The sequence below is a fragment of the Austrofundulus limnaeus genome, unplaced genomic scaffold (assembly GCF_001266775.1).
Source record: "Austrofundulus limnaeus strain Quisiro unplaced genomic scaffold, Austrofundulus_limnaeus-1.0 Scaffold16, whole genome shotgun sequence".
Lineage (NCBI taxonomy): Eukaryota > Metazoa > Chordata > Actinopteri > Cyprinodontiformes > Rivulidae > Austrofundulus > Austrofundulus limnaeus.
Window position 1 is genome coordinate 3154702 of NW_013952418.1, and position 11118 is coordinate 3165819.

Sequence of the window (11118 nt, forward strand, 5' to 3'; positions counted from 1 at the left end):
ACACACACAGAGATTGATTAAAAACAAGATAGTGTGGATTTTTTATCAGTTTTTTGCCATTCTGACATTCTTTAGGATCCCCCGATAACCGTGATGGCTGTTAAGACAATCTTTTTAGATATTCCTGCTGTGTGTGGTGTGCTAAGACTGATTTGGGCTGCTCTCATCTTAAATCAGTGATATTTAACATGTTGGATTGTCTTGGCCCAACATCCCAGCGTGTGAGATGTCCTCTAAGGACAAACAAGCTCACAGCCTGTTGAATGTAACATGTAGCCAATCAAAATGAGACGTGACTGAAGGAGAATCCAAAATACAAAAGACAAAACAGCTGCCATGGAGCAATAGAAAGTCCAGCAGATGTCAGAGACGTCTTTTTGCTTTGTTTTATTCTCTGTTAGAAACAGTCCCCAAACTATCACCACTGCTTCTTCCTCGTCGGCCATGTTTATTTACATCGAATACATGTTTGATTTTAAGAGGCCTCACAAGATTTCCTGTCTGACATCTGAATGTTGGAGCGTGAAATCTGTCCATGTGTACTSCACACACTGTAGGAACAAACTTGTTTTATCTATGACTTTTTTATCATCTTCTGTGGGGCTTGTCAGGTTTTGAAAATCAAACGACAATTTAAAAAAATCTTGCAGACTAAATAAGTAGGTGGAAAAGGAAACAAATTGCTAAGATGAGTATTAATTCTTTAGAAAGGGCACGATGTACCAAAGTTGTCACATAGAATAAAACACAGTCGGTGGCTCTTTCTCTTTTCACTAATCACACTCCTTTCTGTGCTTCTCTGAAAACTTTAGTGTCCCTCAGCTCAGCGAGATGCTCAGCAYTTCCTGAGAGGCCACACTAAAATCAGCTGCTGTCAAATCAATGAATGTCTGAGATTGACAGAATAATCCACATGTGAGCATCTGTGCCTCGGTGAAACGACACGGTGGTACTTGGCAGGTCCCTGTGACCCCCGAGAGTCAGCTCGAGTGTCTGTCTCTGCTGAGGTGCAGGGATTGCCCGTTGATTTGGCTTGATGTGCACCATGTTATGTGGCATGTCTGGGGCACAACTTGGGTCTGTTTCTTTAATTTACCACGACAAGCGCAAACACGTTAAAAGCCGAGCACGCGCTGTACGACGACCCGGCACGGCACACACTGCGAGCCACTCATCGTCTCCGGTGGMTACAAGACCTTCGTGCACATCATTGTTATCCACGGGGCCGCYGTGTCTCCTAGATTAAAGCGTAGCACTCGCCCCCTGTCCATCTGACTCTAAAGGTCTGCAGCCCAGCCTGAATGTCAGTGGCAAACACCTCTCCTGTGGCTGCCAAGAAAGCTCTAGACAAATGTCACAACACTGGTGCTGACAGCTTTCTCTAAGTGCTTGTTAAATAAAGATGTGGTGCCACACACTTTAAATCAAGGTGCAAAAAAGAAGTCATAAGAATGAAATAGGCAGTGACAGTGGAAGGGTTTGACAGATTTTCAACCAGTGGATGAGACAGATGGGGAGGAAATACGTTCCAGTTAAAACCCGATAGATATGTCTTTACATTTCTGACCATTTCTAATCCTTTATTTAGTTTAAATTATTGTCCAAGTCAGTATCTGGCTGATTAAATCTGTATTTTTTTAAGAGTCTTCAGTTTAAAACAGAGGGGTACACAGTACATTTCCTTATTATCCTTTTATATCATTTTTTGCACTCTGGACCACATGCTGCCTTTCATTTTTTTCCAACATTCTGCAGTTCGCCACAGATCAAAATCTTTTAATTAAAAAGGACATCTTTGGCGCAGCACATTTCCCGATGACGTGCCAACCTTTTTGAGCCAGTTGCCATCTGCCATCGCTGCAATGTGGCTGAGGCCTTATCCCCAGCAAGCTGTGTGAGCTGCGAGCCAGAAGGAAGGAGGGAGACAGTCCGAGAGAAAGACGAGGGACAGAACCAGAGAGAGAGAGAGATAAGTTTGTCTAGTGCATCTGTATCACCAGGCTTCAGCTAACAAACATGAACAACGTGCCGTTTTTCAAGAGAACTTATTGTGACTCATGCTGTTCAACAAAATATTCTGTCTTCAATGCATACCAAAAGAATCTGCCAAAACCCTGACTCGTAACCTCCTTTAGCATCATTTGTCTTTTTGGCGATGAGATGTTAGTTCAATCCAACATCCTTCCTAAACTGTAATAGTTTCAAAATTCAAACAAAAAGTCCAACTAAGTCAGACAAACTTRTAGGGCTGGGCAATAAAACAAAAACAATATATATATATATCATGATAGACAGGAAAATTGTTGGATTAAGGAAAGACTCAAGCTGCCAGACCTCTCACGGCTTTCTCACTCTCTGGTCAGCGGCAACAACCTGTTGAGTAACATGTWTAGTAGCCTTTTCATGTTTCACCACCGTGCATCATAAATGCTTAAAAATAAAAAATAACTTGGACTGAAATGAGAAATGAGAGCAATAGCACAAGAGGAAACTGTGGGAGGAAAGGTCACATCATCAGTCTGGCAGTATTAATCAGTCTTTTTTCTTCTGGTCCTTTTTTAAATAGGTAAAACAAAAACCCAAAACCGATCGAGATGATGGTCTTGAGCCGAAAGAGGCTGGATTGCCTTGTCCAGGTCGGAAAAGAGGTCCTGCCCCAAGTGGAGGAGTTTAKGTATCTCAAAAAAATGARGAAAAAATGGAGCAGGAGATTAATAGGTGGGTTGATGCAGTGATATGAGTTTTGTAGTGATCTGTCGTGGTGTCGATTTACCAGTCAACACATTCCCTTAGAGTTAGTGTGAGAAGCCCAATCATGTGGGAGGGACTCAGAGTAGAGCCGCTGCTCCTCCACGTCGAGAGGAGCCAGTTGAGGTGGTTCATCTGGTWAGGATGCCTCCTGGATGCCTCCCTGGTGAGATGTTCTGGGCACATCCACTGGGAGGAGGCCCAGAGGAAGACCCAGGACAAGCTGGAGGGACTATGTTTCTTAACTGGCCTGGGAACACATTGGGATTCCCCCAGAGGAGCTGGTCCAAGTGGCTGGGGAGAGAAAAGTCTGGYTCTCTTTGTTTAGGCTTCTTCCCCCGCGACCCGATCCGATAAGAGGAAAAAGACAGATGGATAGGCTGATWTGAAACACTTACATCATGAAATATTTTTCAGCCATATTGCCCATTCTTACAAACTGTTTAAAAAATGGTAACAGATACTAAATAGTCACTGTGCAAGGGGKGGGGTACACCCTGAACATGTCTCAAGTCCAMSYWKYSYYKYKKYAYKKAYKKWWSKKRCRKRCKRRRKAKRCWWMYKKAWTTWYYAWTWYSKYMTWYSCRWYSKKRRKWMMTTTTMGMTTMMMGYAYGYAAKCKAAYMWKCCSAAYYAAAKCCKKKKKWMSKWTMYYYYYAKKWMMRKAKRRCKKCCKYYAAYGMTRCCCCYACCAGGATTCGATCCGGCAACCTTCTTACTGAAWGGCAACCGCTCTACCAACTGAGCAACCATAGAACCATAAAATAATTTAAATCTAAGTCTGGCATGAAAGAAAATGGAGTCTTTCAATTGTATACATATTTGAATGGTGATCCAACCACTCAATTCTTTTTTTGAAAGCAATGGTTTCCAATAAACAGAGAAAACACAGAAAACCATGGAAACACCATGAAACCAATCCTGATATCTGTCAGATGTCAGCCGACTGAACTGACGGCACAGTAATCTTAGGTAAAAGTTMTGTAAAGATTAGAAACTACCTTAGAACCTAATTTGAAATTATCTAACAGTTCTTGGTTGGAAATGGGTGTATAATGAGATCAACGCGGCGTTGTAAGCAGTCAGGGAAAACAAATCCCCCGGTGCGCAATGCCCCGCTTGTTTCCATCGTAACGACTAAACATGCACAAAGGACCAGGCAGGCTTCCCGTGTGTATGCAGAGTGAGTGAAACGTGCTCTAAATGCCTGAACTTTAAAAAGGTCCAAATCCCTGCAATCTTCTCTCAGCAGGTCTTAATGTGGCCGGACTGTGTTTTAAGTACATCCAGGATAAAACTCTTAATGGTCATCATAAATGGTAAGCCAGAGAGATTCTGCCTCTTAATCCAGGATCAAGCTTCAGGAAACTGTTCAGTGCAAGGCGAGTGAAATCCCATTTTATGGAYCGATATCTCCGGTTTCCTGGCCGCGCTGCGTGCAGAGATGTCTGCTGGCAGTAATTACATGTGGCTCATTGTTGTCAGAGCGTTGTCCTGTTTTAGAAGAATTTAAACGACAAGTGGTTTAAAGAACTTGCTTTATGGAAAAGCCGCATAACGCTGAAGTTAAAAATGTTGTCTTGTCAACCTAATGATAAGAAAATACAGTATATATGCAATTCTCAAGAGATCGTTTATGTCAGAGTTTGGTCAGAAGGATGTCTGTGAAATATCAAGATAACTAAGTAACATTTAAAGTTTCAGCTCAGTAACAGATTCAGCTCAAACCAGAAAAGCAGTTATTAATCACCTAAACCAGGCTTCTTTTGAGCTTAAAAATTAATTTAATCACACATCTGAGGTCACGACTGCCAGACGTTTAACTCTGTGTGAATTATGCATGTTTTATATCAAATATTTAAAACAGAAAGTGAAACAATTTAATTTACAAATTTAAAACCAACCAACATTACATCCAAACTTAAACAAAAAATAAGGTTTGCACAGATGACATTAAAAACAACAAAACTTTCTTTAATGGTGATTATCAAGATAAGAATTTGACTGTAMAGTTTTTCCAAAAACAACCTTTTTATGTGTATTAACAATATCTGGTCATAACTAAGCTCTTCTATAAAGTTAAATATTCATTTCWTAATGTATTCTGTTCTTAGCTCAGTCTGTAGTTAGGAGAAATTAAGCTTCCAGCATAAAACTGACTGAGGTTCTTTATCATATTATGTACATCTCATTTCCTTTTCTGACCTCTCACTTCTCCAACTTCCTCCTTCCTCCTCTCTTTTGTCTCCTCCAATGAATTCAAATGAACTGTGAGCCTCAAGCTARGAAGCAGCTAAAAATGAATCTTATTACGTCTGAAATCCCAAGACAGTTTTAAAGTTCGCATGAATTTGTGAAAAGCTCTGATGTTGGTACAATGGCAAATAGGAAATGTAAAAACCTCTGTTGTATTAATAATCCAAARAAGCCTATAAAAATTATTTCATATAAAGCATTTTAGTTCATTGGTGCTATTTTAATTATGTATAAATATATAAAARCACACAATTTAAAAATAAAATACGATGTTAATATTTTAAAGACYTAAATCCATTATTTGTCAGTATGTGTTTCTTGGTTGACTTTTGTGTTTGCGRTTAGGTTTAATTCTTGCCTACAATGTATGTTTTCTGTGTTTTGTGATCTTTGTGTTTAGTTCTGTTAATTATTACTCAGTTTCCTTTTTTCACACCTGTTCTCTATAATCATTGGTGTCACCTGTCTTCAGCCCAGTTCATCTGTTTTTTATCGTATCTTTCATTATTAAGGGTTTACGTTTTCCTGAATTTCCCTGTGTTGGTCTGTACTCCTGGGTCCTGGTGACATTTTAATCACATGTTCAGTAGTTCAGTTTTCCAAGAAACTCACTTTATACTTTGTAAAAAGTAAAATCTTTAATTCAGTGGGTTGTTGGCTTTTGTGCAACATTTCATTCAACAGAGCTTCAAAGCAGTCTGTTCACAGGAGCTGCAAACAGCTGTGGTTACATAACGTTTCATTTGAAATATTCAGCATAAACTGTTGCATAACTTTGTGTGTTTGACATGGAATTATGAGCTAAGCCTCTGAAAACAGCTGTAATCTCCAAATGATGTATTTGTTTGTCACATTTTCTAATAAAAACTCAAAAATCACAATCCTACAAAGAAGTGTAGAAAGACAGGAAATAATAATGTGTTAATGCTAATTATACTGATTACAATTTTTTTTTAACTTTCAAAATATTGAACTTGATCAACATTTCTTCCCAAAGAAACACAATGATCTTTTCAAGGTATTTTCTCCCAACTTTAAGTTTTTAATAAATAGTTTTGATGTAATCATATGAATCAGGATTGTATGGGTGAAGCAGAGACCACTGGGACTGAATGTGAATATTTTTGTTTCTGTATTTAAATCAGTTATATTATTTTAAACCATTCTCAAACTGATATTTGATCAGGAAGGCTTGGAAACATATTTTTACTCACTGCATTTACTTCAGCACAMTAGAAGTTGGTCTAAGCAGGACGGAGAGTATCCAAAAATTGTACTCAAGAGTAGAAGTACTTCAACATATTTTTACTCACGTAAAAATAAAAAGTAGCCATCCTTGTGATTTAAGTAAGAGTAAAAATGTATTTGGTGAAACGGCTACTCAGGTAATGAGTAACTGATAAAGACATTTAATATTTAAAAATTACATCATCAGARGGACCAAAAATATAAAGCTAGGTGGAAATTGTAGTATTTTTAAAAGATCGAAATGAACATAATTCATATAACACAATTACAAGATAAACTCAGGCAAAATAAACATTTTTCCAAATCAGTTTCTTTAAATATAAATTTTATGAAACGAACAAAAACCACAGGTGTCTGTCTGCTGGACGRTTGGTTAAAACAAACAAAACAAGCTGGTTCTTCATTCAGTAAAATTACTCACTGTAGGTAGAGTATCCAGATATTTTACTCAAATAAGAGCAGTGATACTTCATAATACAATGACTTAAGTAAAAATGGAAAATAAAGCGACGTAAAAATAAAAGTACATTTTTACCAAAGAGTTACTCAGGTAAATAGTTACTACCAAACTCTGATGCTGGAATTTCACTTTTGTTTGGATAAATTTTTAGGAGTTATTGGGACATTAATTAAACCCGTATGGAGAATTTTTTAGAAAAAAAAATGTAGTTCAAAAAAGTTACTCTTTTGACAGCACTGGCCTCAAGAACTAAATAGTTCCTTCTGTAAAACTCCTTTATTAAGACAAGGTTGATAATTCTGAATGAGATTTTGAAGAAATCCCTTTAAATGAGCTATTTTATTGATAAAATATATAGTAAATCTACATTTCAGAAGCTTAGAATTTGTTGCCAAAGTCCCATTAAACCATCAAAAAAGGGAACCAACAAATTTAGTCAACATAATACTGCTTGGAAAGCATTTTGGTTTACTAAAATAATGTTCCAAACTGTACCCCACAGCCACAAGATGAAAATTTGCCTCACCTTAGCGACCCTGTTGGCGACCTCCCGGCCCACCATTAGCCCCTGGACAAACGTCCGTGCAGCTATAAACGCTCTAGTGACCTGAGCCTTTAGTTTCCTGGGCACGTCTCCAAAGGGCTTTAACTGGTCCCCGTATTTGGTGACACACTCCAGGTAGTCGTCTGTGAAGTGGTACTGCGAGTTGAGTAACTGGAACATGCGCTCCAGCAGCTTGGACCAGAAGTCGTTCAGCATCTCCTCCAGGTTCACGTTGCCTCCCGTGTAGTAGCGCTTCAGCTCGGTGAAAAGGTCCTGAAACACCTCAGAGTTCTGCATGTACAGCTTCCCGTACGTCTTTGTGAACATGCTGTTCAGAGATTTTTCAGAGTTGTCCAGCAGCTCCAAGAAAAACTCTGAATGGACGGTTTGGAGAGAGAAGGGAGAGAAAGGGAAAAACAGAACAGCACATTAGGTAAACGTTTGCATTTTGTATTCATTTACTGCACGTAAGAAAAAAGTTTCAAAATAGGAGCAAGATCTGCTCAAACACGCTTTTTTGCATTTATTTTAATTTAATGACTCATTTTATGGTCCTGTCTTCATCTACAGCAGCAAAGCAGCCGTCAACGAGCACTTGATTATGTGAAAGTCAGCGCCGAACATTAATAATTTAATAGAAGAAATAATGGGCCACAAGGAGCATGAATGATTAATGTAAAGGTTTTGATTGCACACTGTAACAAAATATTCATAAGTTTTGGATGCAGACACCCATATACATTATCATCCTGGGCACCCACCATTGTCCCCAGATGCAATAGTTTCTCATTGAAACAATTTATTTGTTCACAGAGGCTGTTGGCCTGTGAGCCAGTAATTGAATATTTCTTGAGCTTCACTTGGTTTGAATTATTGGAAAAGTCTGTTGCAACATTTTACTGTGAAAAGCACATTTCCCTATATTCTACATTTGCTGTTATTTTAGATTTAAAGTAATGGGAAATGAAATGACTGTCCTTCAGCATTCAGGGCAGTCTATTTTATTTCAAAGTGAATCTTTTTTCATACTTTTCATTAAAACCAACACAAAATTCAGCCCAACAAAGTCCTGCAATTTCCCTCCACAGCAGTTCTGACAATTTGAAACATGGACTCTACTAGATTTCTAATGGTTTGCAGGATCTGGTAACAAACCATCAGCATGCCCAACCAGGCCGGGGTTAGGTGTATGACCATACTGACCATTTCAGACCAAAAACATCTTAGAGCTGTTATTGTAGATATATATATGTCAAGTTGTACGGATTGTCTGTATTTTTCACAAATTGTCCATGGTTTTGCAGGTACACAGACGTACAGAGCAATCTCACAGATTTTTTCAAATTTTATGGATTAAAAAAACTCAGTTTCAAATTTATTTAACACGTCAGAGCATTTAGGATGTTAACAAATCAATAAATAACATCGAATAACCATCTTCTAATCCAATGTTTCCCAAAGTTGGGGTCGGGACCCAAAGTGGGGTCCCAAAACATCAAGGTGGGGTCCTAAAAATTTTTCTGAATTAATTACATTTTTGCCTTAGTTGTTACAAATGAGTGAGGTTAGTATATTTAAAATGGCTAAATGTAGTATAAAAATATTGTTACTATGCCCATGTTTAGTTGACCTGATAGAAATGTTTATCATACAAAAATAGTTGGGGGCACAGGTCTGTGCTACTGTTATTTTGTGGGTCAAAAGCTGAGAAGTTTGGGAACCACTGCACTTTGGTTCCCCAAGTTGGGCTTGGGACCCAATTGTGGGTTATGAAGCACCTTGGATAATCTCCCGAAATCAATTTAAAGGGTAATAAAATAATTGCTGATGCAATATTTTCCCAATAATTATTACAAAAACACAAAATAAGTGAAAATAAGTATGTATATTTGTGTATAAGCTGTTTAGCTTGTCAAAAAGCCTGTGTTTTTAGGGTTATCCACGAAGCTCATGTACTCAGACCAGTAATATTTGGGGTCACAAGTTTTTGCCATGGATATTTTGGGGGTCAGAAGACAAAAAGTTTGGGAACCACTGMTCTAATCTGTTCTGCTGCTATAAGTAAGTTCTCCCGTCTGCACTTCCTCCTGCTTTGCCTGCAGGTGCTGTCATCTCTGCAGCCTGCCTGCACCCCCCARGTGATTAATACAGATTTTAGTAAAAATTACAGTTTTTTAGGCTCATTATACAGACAGARGTCCAAGGGGTTGACATGTATGAGAAATGGACACCAATTTGACCCAGTATTCAAACCTAAATTCTTATGCTAGACCTTCTTCACACAARACTTCATATCCAAACTCCCTCAGGTTAGTTGTTCTCTTTTTATTACCTCCGCCAAGGGGAGGAGGTAATGTTTTCGGCCATGTATGTTGGTCTGTCGTTCTGTCCTTCCGTCTGTGGACAAAATTACTCAAAAACTTGTGGATGGATTGTCATGACATTTTTACCACATGTGGGTACTGGGCCATGGAACACACCATTAAATTTTGGTGATATTCCAGAACACAATGCAAATACAGGAATTTTTTTCTTTTAATTCGAGCGAATCAGTAGGGCTACGCAGTGTCATTACGTCAGACGCATGCCTGTAGGAAACAGGAAGTACAAGTCGCAAACTCACTGGGACTACACATCCCAGGATGTCTACTATAACGAACATTGTGATTATTCTGTTATCAACTACTTCTGCCGATGTTACTGCTGTCTGGAGACGTACAAAAAGAAATGCGATTCTCTTCACGTTACAGGAACAACAGGACCARGARAGCGGGAGGAGAGTCCTGCTGCAGGTGAGCCTGGCTGGACTGTCCGTGGGAACAGCCGATCAACCAGGTACCCCTCCATATAAGAACGTTATTGTGTGATTGCTCTGAAGTTCATGGGAGTGTTTGTGCTGAAAGCGCTCACACGCTGTATTTTGATTCATTCACTTTTTTTTTTTCACATTTGACTCCACCGGGAAGAAATTCCATGCATACTGCCTGCTTAAATGTTCGCTACATCAGAACTTATTTGGCAAATGTGTTTCCATCTCTCCTTTTGTATGTTTTCTCTATTACAGGATGGGGGGAATTGGCCTTGGTGGAGGTTTGCACTCTCCGAGTGCTTCTAGTTTTAATTGTTGTATTGTTACATACAGGCGAGTCGTCCCATAACCAGAAGGTCGCCGATTAGATCCCCCGATCCAGCCGTTCCAGTCGTTGTGTCCTTGGGTAAGACACTTCACCCACCTTGCCTACTGATGGTGGTCAGATGGTGGCGCCGGTGCATGGCAGCCTTGCTTCTGTCAGTGTGCCCCAGTGTGTGAATGTGTGTGTGCATGGATAAATGTCTGTAAGTGTAAAACACTTTGGGGTCTGGAGGGACAGTTCAGTCAATTTACCATTTACAGCAGGTTTGTGAATTTAACTTTATTCACATGTGTAAGACCAGTAATTATGTTTTATTCTGTCATCTAAAGCTAGCGCTCAATCACTGCTGAGCYACAAGAATTACTGAGACATCACTCCGGAAGCTACAAAGTGACAGGAATCACAATCCCGCTCATTTTTTTTTTTTTTTGGATTTGTGTAGGCGATGCTCCAAGCTCAAGTTGGACAAAGAAACGTTTCACATTGGCTCACAAGTTGATGTGTTTTGTATGTGAATAAAATGTGTCTGCTCCCACAAAGATAACAAGCCAGTGGACTGCCCCAGCATTGTCCGCTGCATTAAAATTTTAAGCTTCTGGGAGAACACCAACGTGACAGACATGTCCAAAATGTGTCTTTTTTTCCCTSTTTTTTGGTCGTTGTCTACACAATTCCAAATATGAGGGGAAAAGAGAAATGGATGCGGGAGAAAATGCATAAGGTATAAAA

General features: G+C 39.2%; 1 protein-coding gene across 1 annotated transcript in view; it reads right to left on the minus strand.

The window, feature by feature from the left end:
• Window positions 1-11118, minus strand: part of gpc6a (glypican 6a) — a 194344-nt gene that overhangs the window by 91408 nt on the left and 91818 nt on the right. Inside the window, exon 3 of the mRNA XM_014003049.1 lies at window positions 7238-7629. Coding sequence (XP_013858503.1) covers window positions 7238-7629 — 392 coding nt within the window. The remainder of the gene's footprint in view (window positions 1-7237; window positions 7630-11118) is intronic.